General features: G+C 37.7%; 1 protein-coding gene across 2 annotated transcripts in view; it reads right to left on the reverse strand.

Annotated features, from left to right (window-relative positions):
• The window catches only part of STK32A (serine/threonine kinase 32A), a 126,946-nt gene that overhangs the window by 56,572 nt on the left and 48,195 nt on the right, over nt 1-22,179 (reverse strand). For both annotated transcript variants that reach the window (XM_032850724.1, XM_032850718.1), the window contains exon 5: nt 2,390-2,563. In XM_032850724.1, the coding sequence (XP_032706615.1) occupies nt 2,390-2,563 (174 nt within the window). The remainder of the gene's footprint in view (nt 1-2,389; nt 2,564-22,179) is intronic.

The following is a 22,179-nucleotide window of genomic DNA, read 5'->3' on the forward strand; positions in this document are numbered from 1 at the left end:
AGAAAGTTAACCCCTGGTCTCTTATTTAAGTGGGAGAATGATGATGAGAGCAACAGAGAGCAATGGAAGACGTGAAGGGCAGCGATGTCTGGTGTTAGCAAACTCCTTAGGGTACAAATTATGTTGACTTCTCTGAGTTTTTCCCCCCCCTGATTTCCTTTTGGAATACAGTTCTAAGCATAGGGCAGAGAAAATGAAGCCCAGAGAGAAAAGTCAGGGGACCAGATTCAAATAGGGGAAGAAGAAAGTTGAAAGGTACTTGTCGCCATGCAGACTTCTCATGGTACCTGCCTCCTTTTTGAGATCCAGAGTGTCAGCAACCCAAGCAGACTGTGGGTGGGCAATTTGGGGTTCGCTGAGTGACATGAATACCCTAAGAGGGACATCACAGACTACCAATAGGAAAGTTTCTCCTTCGAAAGAACCGTGGGGACCAGAAAGTCAGTACGGGAGAAAGACTGCTTGGGAACAGGGTTCCCAGTTACTGACAAAACACCAGGTGTGTTCATTTACTTCCAAGATCCTATATGATTAACCTGTCTGCTTTCTGTTCATCTGTTGCCCGAAGACTGTATTTCCAATACAAATAAGTCCTCCAAAAGACAGGAAATTAAACAATGAGCGTATAAGTATACAGGGTTAAGGACACGGACACACACACACACACACACACACACACATGGATTGTTCCATAGTGTCTGTACAAAGAATCTATAAATTATGATGCTACATCTTCACTCACAGGCTCTGTACTAATCTAGATAAATTTTAGGCAAATGCCAACCTGGTGGTTGGCAAATAGTTTATTTGGTAAAATTTTTACTACACTGTAAAGAAGTAAACATACTTAAAATCCTAGCAAATTCTTCAAAGATTAGAAACAAGACAGTGGAAGACTCACATGTGTTGATTTTTTCACTTAATGATGTGTACTTAATGCCTATATTTCATATGTGTCATGAATTAGAGTTGGTATAATAGTTATAACTTCAGGTTCAGAGAGACCTAGGTTTACTGACTTTACTGAATTGGTTCTAGGACTTTTTGGTGGAGTCTTTAGGGTTTTTCTATAGCATCATTTCATCCAGAAATATTGAAAGTTTTACTTCTTCCTTACCAATCTGGATACCTTTTATTTCTTTTTGTTCTCTGCTTGGTGTGGCTAGGACTTCCAGTACTATGAAATAGATGGAGCTAGAGAATATAATGCTAAGTGAGATAAGTCCATCAGAGAAAAACAAATACCATATGATTGCTCTCATACATTGAATTTAAGACACAAAACAACAAGCAAAGGGAAAAAGAGAGAGAGAGAGAAAAACCAAGACAAAGACTCTTAACTATAGAAAATAAATGGTTACACAGAGGGAGGCTGGTGGGAGTGGGAATGGGTGAAATAGGTGAGGAGGGCACTTATCTAATGAGCACTGAATAATGTACAGAATTGTTGAATCACTTTATCGTACACCTGAAACTAATATAAGACTGCATGTTAACTGGACTGAAATTAAAATCAGAAACTTAATAAAAAATTCTCATAAATACCCCAGATAATAATTTAATATCTCCAAATCATGGTTTTCTCATACTTAATATGGTCTAACTATACCTGCTGTGATCACTTATCACATGTTATTATAGAGATTGACATACCATATAGGAAATCACCATTTAAACTACCAATATCTTTACATCACACAAATTCTATTCTTGAAACCAATACTATATCATATGTTAACTGATTAGAATTGAAATAAAAACCTAAGCAAAAAAAACCCTACCAATATCTTTAAAAAAAAAAGATTTTATTTATTTGAGAATGAGTGAGAGGGAGAGGGGGAAAAAGTGTGAAACAGACGCCACGCTGAGTGCAGAGCCTGACACAGGGCTTGATCCCACAACCCCAAAATCATAACCTGAGGCGAAATCATGAGTCAAGTGACTGAGCCACCTAGGCTCCCCACCTACCAATATCTTTTTTTTTTTTCCACCTACCAATATCTTTACAAATAAAAGTATTATCCTTTTTTGGTCTATTGTCTGTTAGGGTTTATAGCTACTGTGTTATTTCTCTGTCTTCATTTAACACGGATTCCACAAGGGAAGGAGACCCATTCTTGTATGTTACCTTTTCTTTGGCTAGTGCCAATACTCATTGATTCTGGTATTATTGTTTGCTAACTGTGACTTTGAGCAAATTAAGTTCAATGTGCTCATTTTCTTTTTTTTTTTAATCCTCAAAAGAGGGACAATAAGACTACCTTAAAGGACTTTTGCAAGTGTCAGTGAGAATTACCTGTCATGTTCAACAAGAACTTGTTCAATGTACCAGGTTGTGGATTCTTTCCCGTACATTCAGTGCAAGGCTGTCCCCTCAGACCTAACTGACCTGTGGATGATACGCTGGCTCTGCAGGTAGTCCAAGGCCATGGCCAGCTCACAGATGAAGAGTTTCACAGTGTCTTCCTGGAAACGGACATTCTGCTGCAGGTGGTAACGCAGGTCCCCGCCCAGCAGGAGGTCCACTACCATGAACATATCCTCCTCATCTTGGAAGGAGTACCTGGAATAGAATTAGAAATGAAAGTGTATTAAATACATTTGCACACTAGAGAGTCCCAGAGGCAATGATACCTCATAGATCAGAACAGAGTGTTCTTGAGCAAAGAGTTCAAGTTTGGGAGCAGATGGTCTATCCCTAGGTCTATGACCCTACACCTTCAGTTTCCACATGTGTGAAGGGGAATAATAAGAATATCTACCACATTTGATCATAGTAAAGAACAGATATTACATTTAGTGTCTTGCCTGACATATAGTAAGCACTCAATAACTATTAGCTTACAAAGCTATAAAGCTTAGTTACTAAAGAAAACCACACTTATCCCTTACCATTAACAATCATATCCTAACCACACCATTGCTGGAGGTCCATAAAATATGAATTACGAGGCGTCCTTGAACCATTCTCATTCTCATTTTCCACACGATCAACTTCATTGCCCAGCAACTTCAAAACAAATCATGTACCATGTTAATGATAAGAAAAACATATAAAAGGGCAATAAAAAAAGTGCATAGTACAAGGAAGTAATTCACTTTGGGATAGGGAGGAAGGGAAAGCTTCTCAGCACAAGTGAGACCTATGTTACATTTTGAAGGATGGTGACAATAATAACCACAAAATGAAGTTAGTGTCACCGATATCTCCATTGAGCCACTTCTCTGGGGCAGGTGCTGAAGCCCTCTACAAATTGCACTCCCGGGGACCCCCAAAATGCTGCTCTTAAGCTCCCACTTTAGAAATAAGGAAATCAAAGCCTTTGACACAAAGTCAAACACCTAATACATGGTAGAGCCAAAGAGTTCTCCAGGTCCGAAAGTAGGATTTGGTAGAGGAAAATAGCCAGCACTGAACACAGAAATGGCAAAGAACACAGTGTGAGTGGAGAAAGGAAACTAGTTTGGGTTTGCTCTAACAACAGGTATGATGGGGAAGCATGGGCCAGAGAGGAACACAGTACAGATCCTCTGACAGGTGGCTGTTCACAAGTCTGTAGGCGCTGGGGTGACATTGAAGAGTTTTAAGCAGGATGTACAATCAAGCATGGACTTCACGCTTGAGGGAGCACAGGGTGGAGAGATGGGAAGAGGAAATGAGACACAGGACAGCAGAACTGGACTCTGCTGTTTGCAAAGAGCCTCTCGTAAAAAATGCATTCCTGCTGCTATGATTTATTTTGTTTCCTTTAAAGCAAAGACAGGATTTCTAGGCACAGTATTGCTCTTGGAATCTGCACTGTTTTGACATGTTTCTTTTGACATAATGTCACTGGGATCACATTTTAAACTTTTATTTGAATCAAAGAATTAAGTGTTCTCAAGCAGTGCCCAGGGATGAAAATAATTCCTGGTGACAAATTCTTTGCTCAGGAAAGAAATGGAGAACATCAATGACTGAAGAACGATATTTAGTATTTTTCCTTCTCTATAACAATCATTGTGCTAAAGGAGAAGGTGGGGATTTGCAAGGAAAGAAACAAGAGAAATTCAATGAAGCATTAATCTGAGGCAGTAACATTCCTGATGAAGACTACCAGTCCCCGATGTTTACTTGTCCAATGAATACAATTTTGTTTACCACTGAAGACTGATTCATATAGAAGATGACAGATATTAAACCCTTGGGGGAGTTTAGACAGAAATGCAGGAAGCGCTTTTTAAAATTCTGACAACGAATACATTTTTAGTATTGTCTTCTGGAAATGACATTCTTCACCTCAGTGTGATCACTGGCTGGTCATCTGTGCCATGGTTTTAATGGGTACCAGAAAAAGGGCCTGGACTCAGGCTATTTGGTTCACAGTCTTTCCTACTGCACTACTGTGCGTTATATTTGTCGTGTTTTATAGGGCTTTTGCTAAGCCACAATGTGCTAATAAACATGTAATCATCCCTGGGACCTGTGGCACCTTCAGTTGCTTTCAGCTAATGAAACAGAAATGATCCCTCATGGGATGTGGTGATATGGGTGAGGTTTGGGGATCCAAAAAGGAAGAGATGGCAAGGGAAACAGCCTCCGGAGACCAAGCTAGCATACAGAGCAGCTGCTGAATGCATTTAGCTCCCATGGCAGCCAGGTCATGGTCAGAAACCTGGTGACATACCAGAAGACTTCTCTCCCATCTCCGCTGGACTCTAAGGACGGGCAGTGGTATTATTAAATTCACCCTGATGAACAACCTTTTTAATGAGACTTGAGTGAAGCTATTTTTATTCTAAGAACAGACAGATAAAGGTGTCAGTCATAGGTAAGTTAACAACAGTGTTCTACCATGCAAGGGATTATTAATCAAAGAAAGATGTAGCCCAGGCAAGAGACAACTTGCTTCCCTTGTCCAGCATGAATATAAATTTATTTAATCATGGAGCTAGGTTTGGTTGTTATGAATCTTTTTCCTTCAGCGCATCAGATCCGAAGCCCCTTATACAGATCTTAAAAACTCTCAGAGAAAGGGAAGATGAGTATTTGATTATACAGAACCATATCTAGTAAAATATGTGGGCATAATATAGTTTGGTGATGACTAGAATATGAAAGATCATATCATAGTCTGATTATTTATTGATAAAAGAGTAAGAGCTTCCTTATACATTGTTCATTTATCACAGAGACTCACTGTTGCATTTCCATGACTTTTTTTCTTAGCTGACAGCTCCAAAAATACTAAGTCTGGTCCCACTGTATATGAAATGCACTGCAGTATTCTCAGTAGGATAAGAGATAATCAACAAAAGACTACCACATACTCCACCCTGTTCCACCATGTTTGACCCAGACCATGGCAGTAGCTACTCCTAGCTTTCTCTGGATAATCTTTCTACACACCTCTCAGTCCTTTCTACACCCCATAGTTATTTTTTGTTTGTTTATTTGACAGACAGAGATCACAAGCAGGCAGAGAGGTAGGCAGAGAGAGAGAGAGGAGGGGAAGCAGGCTCCCTGCTGAGCAGAGCCGGATGTGGGGCTCTATCCCAGGACCCTGGGACCATGACCCGAGCTGAAAGCAGAGGCTTAACCCATTGAGCCACCCAGGCACCCCCATAGTTATATTTTTACACCATGAGCTTTATATCACCCAGCCACATAAAACCCTTTTACCTCTTTCCATGGCGTATAGGATCCTGTATGGTCTGTCTCTGTTTACTTTTCCAGACCTAACTTTAGGTTTCTTCCTTCCATCCCTCATCTAGTAATTAATGCTCTCTCCAGCCTTAGAAGACTGCAGTGTAGTGTGGCCTGTGCCTATGCTCATGATGCTGTCCCCTATCAGGTTCTTTTCATCTTTCACCCTTAGCCCAAGTGACACTTGTCAGACATTTCTAACACTCCATATTAAATCAGGTCACCTTGGTACATACAATACCTTAGTGTAAATTGAAAATATTTTCTTGTGTGCTTTTGGCTTAACTGTCTTCATTCCCACTATGCTACCAGGATGCATGCCTGCTTTTACTCATCTTTGGCTCCTGAGTACACTGCCTAAAATGTAGCCTCTACAAATAGCTACAGAAAATAATAATAACAAATTAATAAATGAACTAAAGAAAGGAAAAGGTTAAAGCCCAAGCTTTGGGTGTATGTGCTATACATACATTCCTTGGGTTTTATTCTTTTTTTTTTTTAGAACAACTGATCTATTTTTTAAATTTAAATTCAATTAATTGACATATAATATATTATGGGTTTCAGAAGTAGAGGTCAGTGATTCATCAGTCTTATATAATACCCAATGCTCATTATATCACATGCTCTCCTTAATGCTCATCACCCTGTTACCCTGTGACCTCACTTCCCCCTCCTCAAGCAACCCTGCTTGTTTCCTATAGTTAAGTGTCTCTCACAGTTTGTTTCCCTCTCTGATTTCATCTTTTTTAAATTGACATACAGTGCATTATTTGCCCCGGGGGTGCAGGTCTGTGAATCATCAGTCTTACACAATTCACAGCACTCACCATAGCACATACCCTCCCCAAAGTTCATAACCCAGCCACCCTATCCCTCCCCTCCCACCCCTCCAGCAACCCTTGGTTTGTTTCCTGAGATTAAGGCATCTCCTATGGTTTGTATCCCTCCCCAGTCCCGTCTTGTTTCATCTTTTTCCCTCCCTACCCACTGTGACCCCATGCCCCGCCTCTGAAATTCCTCCTATCAGAGAGATCATATGATAATTGTCTTTCTCTAATTGACTTATTTCACTCAGCATACTACCCTCTAGTTCCATCCATGTCTTTGCAAATGGCAAGATTTCGGTTTTTGATGGCTGCATAGTATTACATTGTATATAATGGAATGTATACAATGATATATATTATATATAATATATACAATGATACACACACACACACACACAATGATATATACATATATACAATGATACCACATCTTCTTTATCCATTCATCTGTTGATGGACATCTAGGCTCTTTCTATAGTTTCGCTATTGTGGACATTGCTGCTATAAACATTTGGGTGCACGTGCCCCTTCAGGTCACTACATTTGTATCTTTAGGGTAAATACCCTGTAGTAAGATTGCTGGGTTGTAGGGTAGCTCTATTTTCAACTTTTTGAGAAACCCCCATACTGTTTTCCAGAGTGGCTGCACCAGCTTGCATTCCCATCAACAATGTAGGAGGGTTCCCCTTTCTCTGCATCCTCGCCGACATCTGTCGTTTCCTGACTTGTTAATTTTAGCCATTATGACTGGTGTGAGGTGGTATCTCATTGTGGTTTTGATTTGTATTTCCCTGATACTGAGTGATGTGGAGCACTTTTTCATGTGTTTGTTGGCCTTTTGGATGTCTTCTTTGCAGAAATGTCTGTTCATGTCTTCTGCCCATTTCTTGATTGGATTATTTGTTCTTTGGGTGTTGAGCTTGATAAGTTCTTTATAGATTTTGGATACTAGCCCTTTATCTGATAAGACAATTGCAAATATTTTCTCCCATTCAGTCAATTGTCTTTTGGTTTTGTTGACTGTTTCCTTTGTTAAGCAAAAGCTTTTAATCTTGATAAAGTCCCAATAGTTTATTTTTGCCCTTGCTTCCCTTGTCTTTGGCGATGTTTCTAGGAAGAAGTTGCTGCAGCTGAGGTTGAAGAGGTTGCTGCCCAGTGTTCTCCTCAAGGATTTCGATGGATTCTTGTCTCACATTGAGGTCTTTCATCCATTTTGAGTCTATTTTTGTGTGTGGTATAAGGAAATGATCCAGTTTCATTCTTCTGCATGTGGCTGTCCAATTTTCCCAACACCATTTGTTGAAGAGACTATCTTTTTTCCACTGGACATTCTTTCCTGTTTCATCAAAGATTAGTTGACCATAGAGTTGAGGGTCTATTTCTGGGCTCTCTATTCTGTTCCATTGATCTATGTGTCTGTTTTTGTGCCAGTACTGTACTGTCTTGATGTTTACAGCTTTGTAATTCCAGATGTTTTACATCTGGAATTGTGACACCGCCAACTTTGGTTTTCTTTTTCAACATTCCTCCGGCTATTTGGTGTCTTTTCTGGTTCCATATAAATTTTAGGATTATTTGTTCCATTTCTTTGAAAAAAAATTGATGATATTTTGATAGGAATTGCATTAAATGTATAGATTGCCTTAGGTAGGATAGAAATTTTCACAATATTTGTTCTTCCACTCCTTGAGCATGAACATTTTTCCCTTTCTTTGTGTCTTCCTCAATTTCTTTCATGAGTACTTTATAGTTTTCTGAGTACAGATTCTTTGCTTCTTTGGTTAGGTTTATTCCTCGGTATCTTAGGGTTTTGGGTGCAGTTGTAAATGAGATTGACTCCTTAATTTCTCTTTCTTCTGTCTTGCTGTTGATGTATAGAAATGCAGCTAATTTCTGTGCCTTAATTTTATATCCTGACACTTTGCTGAATTCCTGCATGAATTCTAGCAGTTTTGGGGTGGAGTCTTTTGGGTTTTCCACATAAAGTATCATATCATCTGCAAATAGTGAGAGTTTGACTTCTTCTTTGCCAATTCAGATGCCTTTTATTTCTTTTGTTGTCTGATTGCTGAGACTAGGACTTCTAGTATTATGTTGAATAGCAGTGGTGATAGTGGACAGCCCTGCTGTGTTCCTGAACTTAGGGGAAAAGCTCTCAGTTTTTCCCCATTGAGAATGATATTTGCTGTAGGTTTTTCATAGATGGCTTTGATGAATATTGAGGTATATCCCCTCTATCCCTACACTATGAAGACTTTTGATCAAGAAAGGATGCTGTACTTTGTCAAATGCTTTTTCAGCATCTACTGAGATTATCATATGGTTCTTGTTCTTTCCTTTGTTAATGTATTGTATCACATTGATAGATTTGTGGATGTTGAACCGAACTTGTAGCCCAGGAATAAACCCCACTTAATTGTGGTGAATAATCTTTTTAATGTACTGTTGGATCCTGTTGGCTAGTATTTTGATGAGAATTTTTGCATCCATATTCGTCAAGGATATTGGTCTATAATTCTCCTTTTTGATGGGGTCTTTGGTTGTGGGATCAAGGTAATGCTGGCCTCATAAAATGAGTTTGGAAGTTTTCCTTCCATTTCTATTTTTTGGAACAGTTTCAGGAGAATAGATATTAATTCTTTAAATGTTTGGTAGAATTCCTCTGGGAAACTGTCTGGCCCCAGGCTCTTGTTTGTTGTGAGACTTTTGACGACAGCTTCAATCTCCTTACTAGTTACGGGTCTTCTCTGGTTTTCTATTTCTTCCTGGTTCAGTTTTGGTAGTTTATACGTCTCTAGGAATGCATTCATTTCTTCCAGATTGTCAAATTTGCTGGTGTATAGTTGCTCATAATATGTTCTTATAAGTGTTTGTATTTCTTCAGTGTTAGTTGTGATCTCTCCTCTTTCATTCACAATTTTATTAATTTAGGTCCTTTCTCTTTTCTTTTTGATAATCCAGCCAGGGGTTTATCAATCTTATTAATTCTTTCAATGAACCAACTCCTAGTTTTGTTGATTTGTTCTACTGTCCTTTTGGTTTCTATTTCATTGATTTTTGCTCTGATCTTTATTATTTCTCCTCTCCTGCTGGGTTTAGGCTTTATTTGCTGTTCTTTCTCCAGCTCCTTTAGGTGTATGGTTAGGTTGTGTTCTTGAGAAAGGCTTGTATTGCTATATACTTTCCTCTCAGGACCGCCTTTGCTGTGTCCTAAAGATTTTGAACAGTTGTGCTTTCATTTTCATTTGTTTCCATGAATTTTAAAAAATTCTTCTTTAAATTTCCTGGTTGATTCATTCATTCTTTAGTAAGATACTCTTTAGCCTCCATGTATTTGAGTTCTTTCCTACTTTCCTCTTGTGATTGAGTTCTAGTTTCAAAGCACTGTGGCCTGAAAATATGCAGGGAATGATCTCAGTCTTTTGGTACCAGTTGGGACCTGATTTGTGACCCAGGAGGTGATCTATTCTGGGGAATGTTCCATGAGGACTAGAGAAGAATGTGTTTTCTGTTGCTTTGGGAAGGGATGTTCTGAATATATCTGTGATATCCATCTGGTCCAGTGTGTCATTTAAAGCGTTTATTTCCTTGTTGTCCTTTTGCTTAGATGATCTGTCCATTTCAGTGAGGGGGCGGGTGTTAAAGTCCTCTACTATTATTGTATATTATTGTTGATGAGTTTTTTTTTATTTTGTTATTAATTTGTTAATTTTTTATTTGTTAATTTGTTAATTAACTTGTTAATAATTGGTTTATATAATTGACTGCTCCCATGTTAGGGGCATAGATATTTACATTGTTAGATCTTCTTGTTGGACAGACCCTTTAAGTATGATATAATGTCCTTCCTCATCTCCTATAGTCTTTGGCTTAAAATCTAATTTATCTGATATAAGAATTGCCACTCTAGCTTTCTTTTAATGTCCATTAGCTTTCTTTTGATGTCCATCAAAACCAAAATCAAAATGGTTTTCCACCCCCTCACTTTAAATCTGGAGGTGTCCTTAGGTCTAAAATGAGTTTTCTGCAGACAGCATATCGATGGGCCTTGTTTTTTTTAATCCATTTTTATATCTGTGTCTTTTGATTTGGGCATTTAGTCCATTTACATTCAGGGTAACTACTGAAAGATAGGAATTTAGTGCCATTGTATTGCCTATAAGGTGACTGTTACTGTATATCGTCTCTGTTCCTTTCTGGTCTACTACTTTTAGGCTCTCTCTTTGCTTAGAGGACCCCTTTCAATATTTCTTGCAGAGCTGGTTTGGTGTTTGCAAGTTATTTTAGTTTTTGTTTGTCCTGGAAGCTTTTTATCTCTCCTTCTATTTTCTTTCTTTTTTTTTTTTTTTAAAGATTTTATTTATTTATTTGACAGACAGAGAGATCACAAGTAGGCAGAGAGGCAGGCAGAGAAGGGGGAAGCAGGCTTCCTGCTGAGCAGAGAACCCGATGTGGGGCTCGATCCCAGGACACTGAGATCATGACCTGAGCCAAAGGCAGAGGCTTTACCTCCTGAACCACCCAGGTGCCCCGTCTCCTTCTATTTTCAATGACACCTCGCTGGATATAGTATTCTTGGCTGCATATTTTTCTCATTTACTCTAATTGCTCTAAATATATCATGCCAGTTCTTTGTGGCCTTCCAGGTCTCTTTGGATAGGTCTGCTGCCAATCTAATATTTCTACCATTCTCTGTTATAAATCTCTTGTCCTGAGCTGCTTTCAGGATTTTCTCTTTGTCACTGAGACTTGAGTTTTACTATTAGATGATGGGATGTTGACCTATTTTTATTGATTTTGAGGGGGGTTTTCTGTGCCTCCTGGATTTTGATGCTTGTTCCCTTCACCAAATTAGGGAAATTCTCTACTATAATTTGCTCCAATATACCTTCTGCCTCTCTCTCTCTCTCTCTTTCTTCTTCTGGGATCCCAATTATTCTAATATTGTTTTATCTCATTACATCACTTATCTCTCAAATTCCCTCGTGATCCAGTAGTTGTTTATCTCTCTTTTTCTCAGCTTCTTTATTCTCCATCATTTGGTCTTCTGTATCACTAATTCTCTCTTCTGCCTCATTTATCCTAGCAGTAAGAGCCGCCATTTTTTATTTCACCTCATTAATAGCTTTTTTAAATTTTGATTTGGTTAGATTTTAGTTCTTTTATTTCTCCAGAAAGGGATTTTATTTCTCCTGAAAGGGATTCTCAGTGTCTTCCATGCTTTTTTTGAGCCCAAGTAGTACCTTGATAATCATCATTCTGAACTCCAGATCTGACATCTTACTAATGTCCATATTGATTAGGTCCCTAGCCATCAGTACTGCCTCTTGTTCTTTTTTTTGAGGTGAGTTTTTCTGCCTTGTCATTTTATCCAGTTAAGAAAAAATGAATGAGAGAACAAAATACTAAAAGGGTAGCAATGACCCCAGAAAAATATACACTAACCAAATTGGAAGACACCTGAAGCTGGGAGGTTGGGGAGAAGAAAGGAAAAAAAAAAAAAATATATATATATATATATATATACATATATATGTACATATATATATGTGTATATATATATATTTAAAAATTTGACTGGTGAATAGAACAGAGCCACACACTTGATTTTGGTCTGTTGGAAGAAACTGCCTCTCAACATTTTAAAGAAAGAAAAACTTATATATGTACAAAAAGAAGGATAAACATCCCATGAAGGGATGGAATATGACTGTAAAGATAAAAATTAAAAAAGGAATTGATAAGAAGTTGGTTAAAAAAAAAAGGAAAGAATGTGATTAGGCTGGAGACTAGAACAAAGCCTTGTGCTAGATTTAGGGTATTTTTTGATCTGTTAGAGGAAACTGTATTCCAAAATTTTAAAGAAAGAAAAACCTGTATGTATACAAAAAATAAGGCTAAATACCATGAAGGGATAGAATATGACTATAACAATGAAAATTTTAAAAGATTTTTTAAAAAGTATTGATTTTCTCTAAAATAGATTAAAACGTTAAGATAGGAAAGAGAAAAATTTTAAAAGAATAAGAAAAAAATAAAATTAAAAAAATTTAACTTTGAAAGACTAAAGAATCATGGGGAAAAAGCCATGAATTCTATGTGTTGCATTCCCCTATCTCTGTCTTCTGGGGGAGGGGCCTGTTGTCGTGATTCTCAAATGTCTTTGCCCAAGGCAGAATTACACTGCCCTTGCCATGGGCCAGGTTAAGTAGTCTGCTCAGGTTCGCTCTCGGGAGCTTTTGTTCCCTGAACACTTTCTGTAGAGCTTTGGAGGATGGGAATAAAGACGGCGGCCTCCCAGTCTCCGGCCCGGAGGAGTTGAGAGCTTGGGCCCCCCTCCTCAGTGCTCAATCCCTCCTGTCTTCCTGGTTTCCAGCTGCACTCTGAGCTCACCTGACCTGTGACCGAGGTTTTCTATCTCTGGCGCATGGCCCTGTTTGGAGTCTCCACACCCAGCAGATTCCTGCCCCATGCTCCTGCACCTCCCAGAGGAGGAAGGAGAGGGTCTCTCCAGATCTGCCATGTGTGGGGTCCCTGCTTGAAGAGCAGTGGTCAAACTATGCCTTGGATCACAGTATAAGGTATGTCTGAGCTGAAAGCCCCCGCCTTAGCTCAATCTCTGTAGCTAGCTACTGATACTTGGGAGCTCTGCCACACTAAGTACCTCTGGTCTGTCTGTGACCCCGAAGGTCCTGTGACCACACTTTTCCCCGCAAGGGATCCACCTCCTCTTAGCCTCTAGAGCATTGTCCCTCAGTGGAGCAGACTTCTTAAAGTTCTGCTCCACCGCTTGCTGGGAGCTGGCTCCTCCCACTGTGGTCTATTTTCCCATTGCATCAGATTCACTTCCCACGTCCTACCTTCCTGAAAGTGGTTGATTTTCTGTTCCTAGAATTGTTGCTCTTCTTCTCTTTGGTCTCCTGTTGAGTTTATAGGTATTCAGAATGGTTGATAACTATCTAGCTGAACTCCTGGGACCTGATATTAGGTCTCCTAGTTCTCTGCCATCTTGCTCCTCTCAAACTCTCTGATTTCATCTTGTTTTATTTTTTCCCCTCTTCCCCTATGATCCTCTGTTTTGTCTCTTCAATTCCACATACAAATGAGATCATATGATAATTTTCTTTCTCTCATTGACTTATTTCGCTTAGGATAATACCCTCTAGTTCCATCCATGTCCTTGCAAATGGCAAGATTTCATTTTTAATGGCTGCACAGTATTCCATTGTGCATGCATGTGTGTGTGTGTGTGTGTGTGTGTACACCACATCTTCTTTTTCCATTCATCTGGACATCTAGGCTCTTTCCATAGCTTGTCTATTGTGGACACTGCTGCTATAAACTTTGGGGTACAGATGCCCCTTTGGATCACTACATTTATATCTTTGTAGTAAATACCCAGTAGAGCAATTGCTGAGTCATAGGGTGGCTCTATTTTAACTTCTTAAGGAACCTCCGTACTGTTTTCCAGAGTGGCTGTATCAACTTGCATTCCCACCAACAGTATAAGAGGGTTCCCCTTTTTCCACATCCTCACCAACATCTGTCATTTCCCGACTTGTTAATGTTAGTCATTCTGACTGGTATGAGGTGGTATTTTATTGTGGTTTTGATTTGTATTTCCTTAATGACAAGTGATGTGAAGCATTTTTTTCATGTGTCTCTTGACCATTTGTATGTCTCTTTGGAGAAATGTCTTCTGTCCATTTCTCGATTGGATTATTTGTTCTTTGGATGTTGAGTTTGGTAAGTACTTTATAGATTTTGGATACTAACCCTTTATCTGATAAGACATTTGCAAATATCTTCTTTCATTCTTTTGGTTGTCTTTTGGTTTGTCTACTGTTTCCTTTGCTGTGCAAAAGCTTTTAATCTTGATGAAGTCCTAAAAGTTCATTCTTGCCTTTGTTTCCTTGGCCTGTGGAAACGTGTCTAGGAAGAAGTTGTTGCAGCCAAGTCAGAGAGGTTGATGCCTATACTCTCCTCTCCTGTCTACATTTAGGTCTTTCACCCATTTTGAGTCTATTATTATAAATTAGCATGGTTACCAAATAAGATTGAAGAAGTCACTCATGTTTGAAAGATGTCTCATGGAAGCCATCTTGAGATAAATCTGAATCTGAGCACTGGAAGAGATCTAAAATATTTCCAATGCAGCATTTTTCAAATTGTGGCTTATAACCTATTAATGGGTTATGAAATTACTTTGGTTGGTTCTAACAAGCACTTTTTAAAAAAAAAGAAATAAAATAGATTGAATAGCACAGAAAAGAACATTGGCGATAAAACTTTTGGTTTTATGAATGTGTGGGTCTCTGTGAGACTACTAGATATCTCCTAGATTGTGATGAAAAATATTTCTTCCTATGAGTTGCAGTCAAAAAAACTTGAAAATCATGACCCTAGGAAAATCTGCTGCCTACTGCAAAACTGTTGTGCCAAATCTTCATTCAGACTCTGCCTAAGCCAAGAGTCAGTTCTAATATCATCATCTAGAAAAGCAAAGAAAATGAATTACTGATATTAGTTGCTGCTTCTAAAAGCACTCAGGTTTTGGAGAGAAAGTATATTGATTGATTCATTAAGGAATCAGTTAAGCACACACTTAAGAAAAATGCAATTAGAAAAAAATATGGGGGTGCCTGGTTGGTTCAGTAGGTTAGGTATCCCACTCTTGATTTCACTTAGGTCTTGATCTCATGGTTGTGAGTTTGAGCCCTGCATTGGGCTTCACATTGGGTGTGGAGCCTACTTAAATAAATAAATAGGTGTCAAATAGGTCTGGGTTTAAATATCACATGTGAATTTAGAGCAAATCTCTTAAACTCAGAGAGATTATCTGCACATTGGTAGTAATTTTATGCACCATGTGGCAAATAGTATATTAGATATACAGTTTATAAAGCAATTAACATAAAAGATGGCACATAACATAGCTGTAAAGAACATGGTCTTAGGGCCAGACTGCTTGTGTCCAAATTCCAGCTCTTCCCCTTAATGTCTTTATAACTGGAACAAGTTCTATAAGCCTTCAACACACCCACTTATAATGGTACAAATCTCATAGGGCTATTGGGAAGTGAGTTAATATATATTAAGTACTTAAACTAGAGCTTGGAAGATAGCTTTCAATGGGTAAATATTAGCTCTTATTTTAATTACCCTTATTCTTCCACCCATGAATGTAATATAGCTCTGGTATTAAGCAGATTAATTTTATGCAGTTATTTCCCATTATTTAATAAGATGAAATGTTATATGAAGACATTTACTACCAATGGTATAAGCAACGTGATGATGCTCAGTGAGCTTTTTACTATGTGTCAGATACTATGCTAGGTACTTTATGTGTATTATTGTACTTATTTTTATGTATTGTATTTAATTGTTACTGCAGTATGTCCATTTTTACTGATCATAAGAATTCAGGTTTAACCCTCAAAAAAGTTAGCAATCCAAATCCATCAACATATTTAAAGAATTCTACACCATGGCTAAATGAGATTACCTCCTGGACACCAAGTAATATAATACATCATATTAGTAAAATAAAGGACAAAACATATCATTCCATTAGATATAGGAAAAGCATTCCACAAAACACTTATTCATGACAAAACTCTTAACAACTTAACAAACTTGGAATAAAGGAGAGTTTCTTCAACCTGATAAAGGGCATCTATGATAAAACCTATGGTGACCAACATACTTAATGGGGGAAAGACTGAATGTTTTCCCTCTAAGATCAGATGCAAAGCAAGATCGTCTGGTCTCACTTCTATTGAATATAGTACTGAAGGCTCCAGCCAGTGTAATTAGCCAAAAGAAAATAATAATAATAATATAATAAATCACTAAAAGACATCCATATTGGAAAGAAACAAAACTATCTTTAATCACACACAATTCTACATATAGAGAATCATAAGAAAACCACCAAAAAAACCTACTAGAATAAATAAAACAGCAAGGTTACAGGATACTAGATCAGTATACAAAAACCAACTGCATTTTTCTAAATAAGCAATGAACAATATGAAAATGAAATAAAGAATATGGTTGCATTCACTAAAGTTTCAAAAAGAATGAAATGCTTAGGAATAAATTTAGGAAACTTGTGCTAGATGCCTACACAGAAAATTATAAAATTTTGCTTAGGAAAATTAGAGAAGATCTAAGTAACTAAAGACTACTCCATGTTCATGGATTGGAAAGATATTGTTAAGATATCAGTTATGACCAAATTGATCTACAGAGTCAGCGGAATCCCTAGTCAAATTCCCAACAGGCTTTTTGTTTTTGCATAAATTGACAAGCAGCTCCTAAAATTTATAAGGAAATGCAAAACATCTAGAATAACCAAAATAATTTTGAAGAGGAAGAAAAGAACACTTTGACTTTCCAATTTCTAAATGTCCTATAAAACTACGTTATTTTTAAGACAGTGTGGCACTGGCATATTGACCTACGTATCAGTGGAAGGGAATAAAGAGTCCAGAGATAAATCCTCACAGTTGTTTAGTTTTTGGCAAAGGTGCTGGGAAAGGAGAGTTGGTTTAAAAAATGGTGCTGGGACAATTAGCTATCCACTTCCAAAAATGATGAACTTAGACTACACCATATACAACAGGTAACTCAAATGGGTCCTAGACATAAATGTAAATGCAAATACAATAAAATTTTTAGAATAAAACAAAGATTTTAGATTAAAAAATCTTTGAGATATAAGAAGAAGTGAAAGTTTCCTAGATATAATACAAAAGCAAAGACCATTAAAGATTGATGAATTAGACATTTTCAAAATTCATAACTTTTACACTTCAGAAGACACCATTAAGAGAGTGAAAAGGCAAGCAGCAGACTAGAGGAAAATATGTGCAAAATATACAGTCAATAAAGAATTATGTCCAGAATTTAAAATGACTGTTAATAAGACAACCCAATCAAACAATGGGCAGAGACACAAATAGATATTTCATTAAGGAGAATACAGATGAAAAGATGGGCAGCATCATTAGGAATTAGAAAAGTGAAAATTAAAATCACAAATATCATACGTATCTGAATAGCTACAATAAGTAAGAGGTGATAAGAAGTGTTGGTTCAGGACTCTGAGAAAAGGGAACTCTGATACATTGTGGGTGAAAATATAAGTAAATGGTGCAATCATTTTGGAAAACAGTTTGTGAGTCTATCAAAAAGTTAAACATAATATTACCATTTCACCTAGCAGTTCCACTCCTAGCTATCTAACCAAAAGAAATAAAAACGTATTTCCATGCCAAGACTTGTACACAAATATTCACCGCGACATTATTCGGAATTGCCAAAAACTGGAGAAGGGCTAAATATCCATTAACTGGTGAATGGTCAAAATGTGTATATTCATACAGTGGAATATTATTAAGCACTAAAGAGGAATGAACTCCTAGCACAGGCTACAACATGGGTGAACCTTGCAAACAGTAAGCTACATGAGAAGAAGCCAGACACAAGAGATGACTTATTGGTGATTTAATTTATACGAAATTGCCAGAAAAGGCAAAAGTAGAGATATAGTAACTCGATCAGTAGTTGCCTGGGGCTCAGGGTAGGAATGGGGATTAACTCTACAAGGGTAAAAGCAATCTCACTGAGAGAATAAAAAGATCTATAAATTGGTTTATAGCAATTACTGCACCATTCCATAAAATCATTGCATTGTTCCCTTGAAATGGGTGAATTTTATGGCATTTAAGATATACCTTAATAAAGTTATTATTTAAAAAAAAAGGACAGTGGGTAAGGGAAAAAAGATTATGGTATAGAGAGGTTATATATTTATTCAAGAATCATATGTTAGGAAATTGTGAAGCAAGATTGTATCTAAATCTACACGGTTAACATACACACTATCTGAACAGTGACCAATACAGTTCATAAAACAAAAAGCATCCAAATAAAATCTGGCCAGGGACTAGAATAGTTATTTAAATGCCCTTCTAGGGGTGCCTGGGTGGCTCAGTGGGTTGAAGCCTCTGCCTTCGGCATGGGTCATAATCCCAGGGTCCTGGGTTCAAGCCCCACATTGGGTTCTCTGCTCAGCAGGGAGCCTGCTTCCCTTCCTCTCCCTCTGCCTGCCTCTCTGCCTACTTGTGATCTCTGTCTGTCAAATAAATAAATAAATAAATCTTAAAAAAAAAATGCCCTTCTAGTCAACTCCCAAAATTCAATTTGTATGCCTCTAGGTTATTCTCAGTCCAATGGTGGGCCATTTCCAATCATCAGCCAGCCAGGCATCTCCATAGAAGAATTTTTAAGAACCAATGTTGTCCTATGCACTCGAAGGATAGAACAATTAATCCATGTTTTTCACACTCTGAACAGTGTGTGCTCACAGCAGGCTTTTCACAATTTAGGAAACGCGCTAGCTCTTGTGAGAAGAGATCCCTCAGGAATGGGTCAAGAGGAGGTTAAAGTATACTGTCCCAATTGTTAAGAATAGATCTGAATTTTAAAACCTGTCTTTGGAGCAGTGGCCCATCATATTCTCCTCTTGTGGCTCTGTAGTAATTTTCCAAAGTACATCCAATGTGAAATTCTTACAAAAAACAAAACAAAACAAAACAAAAACAACCCACCAGTATTAATGCACCTAATTCATTTGCCATGACAACACAGAAAACCCAGGATTTGGTTAAGTCTGACTTCAACAGTTTACAAAAACTCTACCTGGCTGTTGTTGCTGTGTGTGTGTGTGTGTGTGTGTGTGTGTGTGTGTGTGTGTGTGTTTAACTGAAATGTCACAGCATGAATGACAAGCTGAGGTAAAGAAAGGTTAACGGCTTGGATAACACTGGAACTAACTTGAGACAACAATCTAAATTCTCTGGGCTATGAATTCAGAGGGAGGAAATTTACAATCCAAATAAGCATGTACAACTTCTATTCCTCAATGTATCAGAGTGAGGACACTTGCATCAAGGTCTGATGAGAGCCACGGTTGGTGAGGACATGGAGAAATGGTTACTCTCTTACGCTCTGATAGAGGGTAATTTGGCCAAAGACCCTTTGAAGACAACTTAGAAATATCTTTTCAAAAACAAAATGAAACAAAACAAAAAACCCACATGGTTTTTGACCCTGTAATTTTATTGCCAGGAAATTCCAATATGGATATACTTGAAAAATCATAACAAGATGTATTTACAAGGAGACTCATTATATCACATAAAATAAAAAATAATTTACATGCAATAGGGAAGCATGTGAATAAATTAATGTAAATTCACAGTACAACAATTTTAAAAAATGAGGCAGATCTATATTCTGATATGAAAATATTTTAAGATTATGAAGACAAGCTGAGGGAAAGAGCAGTGCCATACTATAATATGTATTTGGGGTAGATGCTCAGTGTACATAAAGAGGATATGTGTCAGAGGCGCCTGGGTGGCTCAGTCGGTTAAGCATCTAATCTTGGTTTTGGCTCAGGACCTGATCTCAGAGTAGTGAGATGGAGCCCTGTGCATGGGCTCTGTGCTTAGTGGTGAGTCTGCTTGAGATTCTCTCTCTCCCTCTCCCTCTGCCCTTTGCCTCCATAACCCTGCATTCTCTATGAAATAGATAAATAAATCTTAAAGAAAAGGATATATTTCAAAAGGATATACACATACAACCATGAAAGGAAAAGAAATATATTGCACAGATACGCTTATATATGAATAAATATTTTCTGAAAATGTAATAACCAGTTTTCTAAATAGTAGGGTTATAATAATTTTATTTTTATTTTTATTTTATTTTATATTTTACTTTATAATTATATTTTTATATTAAAAGACCTAATAAACATAACAAAAATATTTCCTTCAACCCTAATATGTCTAATATATGTTGTCTCCTTGCCACAAGTAGTAAATAAGCCCTAGAGATCTACTTCATGGTCAAGTAGATATAGACCACAATATTATAATCATCAAATTTTCTAAGAGATTAGAATGTAATGATTCTAACCAGTAAAAAGGAAGGATCATTACAAAACAAGATAGAGGTGCTAATTATCACCACAATGGTAATCATATTACGATATACAAATGTATCAAATTAACATGTTGTATACCTTAAATTTGTACAATGTTATATGTCAAATACATTTCAATTAAAAAAAAAGAAAAAAAAAGATTGATGTTGTCTCATCAGGAAAGGAACTAACCCATTTGAATAAGTTCCTAATCTATGTAAAATATCCAAACTAGTAGTTTTTATCAGGTATTTTTTTTAAAGATTTTATTTACTTATTTATTTATTTGACAGAGAGAGAGAGATCACAAGTAGGCAGAGAGGCAGGCAGAGAGAGGGGGAAATGGGCTCTCTGCTGAGCAGAAAGCCCAGATTCCGGCCTCGATCCCAGGACCCTGAGATCATGACCTGAGCCAAAGGCAGAGGCTTAACCCACTGAGCCACCCAGGCAACCCTTTTATCAGGTATTTGATGTTAACATTTCCCCAGTTGTTCTAGAAATGTTACTTCAAAAGAACTAATAGAATATTTAGGTCCTATAAATGGATTCAAACAAGGTCCATACTTATCCTTGGTTTATGTGCCTTTAAATTCTTTTTATTCTATAGCTTCCTTGACTGTCTCTTTTTGTCCTAGTAACTTTCTGTTGGAGAAACCCAGTCAATTTTGCTGTAGCATTCCTGTAGTCTGAATTTTGTTGACTGCGTTCTTGTCATGTCTTTCTCCATGTTCCACAACTTTCTTTACTTCAAGAAAATTGATGGTTAGATCCCATGGCTTAGATTCAGGTTTGATTTTAGAGGGCAAGACTTCTTCATGGATGGTGTTGCGTACCTTTTTATTATTATTATCTTCCGTGAGCCAATGTACAGTACATCAATAGTTTTTGATATAGTGTTCAATGGTTCATTAGTTGTGTATAACACCCAGTGCTCATCATATCACGTACCCTCCTTAATACCTATCACCCAACTACCCCATCCGCCTTCCCTCTCCCTTCTGTAACCCTCAATTTTTTTTCCTGGAGTCCAGATTCTCTCATAGTTTGTCTCCCTCTCTGATTTCTTCCCATTCAGTTTTCCCTCACCCTTCCCCTGCGGTCCTCCACTCTATTCCTTATATTCCACATATGAGTGAAACCATATAATAATTGTCTTTCTCTGCTTAACTTATTTCACTTAGCATAATTCCCTCCAATTCCATCCATGTCAATGCAAATGGTGGGTATTCATACTTTCTGATGGCTGAGTAAAATTCCATTGTATATATGAACCCCATCTTTTTTATACATTCATCTGTTGAAGGGCATCTTAGTTCCTTCCACTCCTTGGCAGTTGGTGTTGTGTACTTTGATCAGAAGGTCTATAAGAAATAAATCTATTGGGGCACCTGGGTGGCTCAGTTGTTAAGCATCTGCCTTTGGCTCAGGTCGTGATCCCTGGGTCCTGGGATCAAGCCCCACATTGGGCTCCCTGCTCAGCAGGAAGCCTGCTTCTCCCTTTTCCTCTCCTACTCCCCTGCCTGTGTTCCCTCTCTCACTGTGTCTCTCTCTGTCAAATAAATAAATAAAATCTTAAAAACAAAACAAAAAAAGAAATCTATCTTTCCAAGGTGTTATCAGCTATTAATCTCCTGAATGGCTATCTCCAAGAATTGTTTAGG

Source organism: Lontra canadensis, unplaced genomic scaffold (genome assembly GCF_010015895.1).
Source record: "Lontra canadensis isolate GAN:19392208 unplaced genomic scaffold, GSC_riverotter_1.0 scaffold4, whole genome shotgun sequence".
NCBI classification, from domain to species: Eukaryota; Metazoa; Chordata; class Mammalia; order Carnivora; family Mustelidae; genus Lontra; species Lontra canadensis.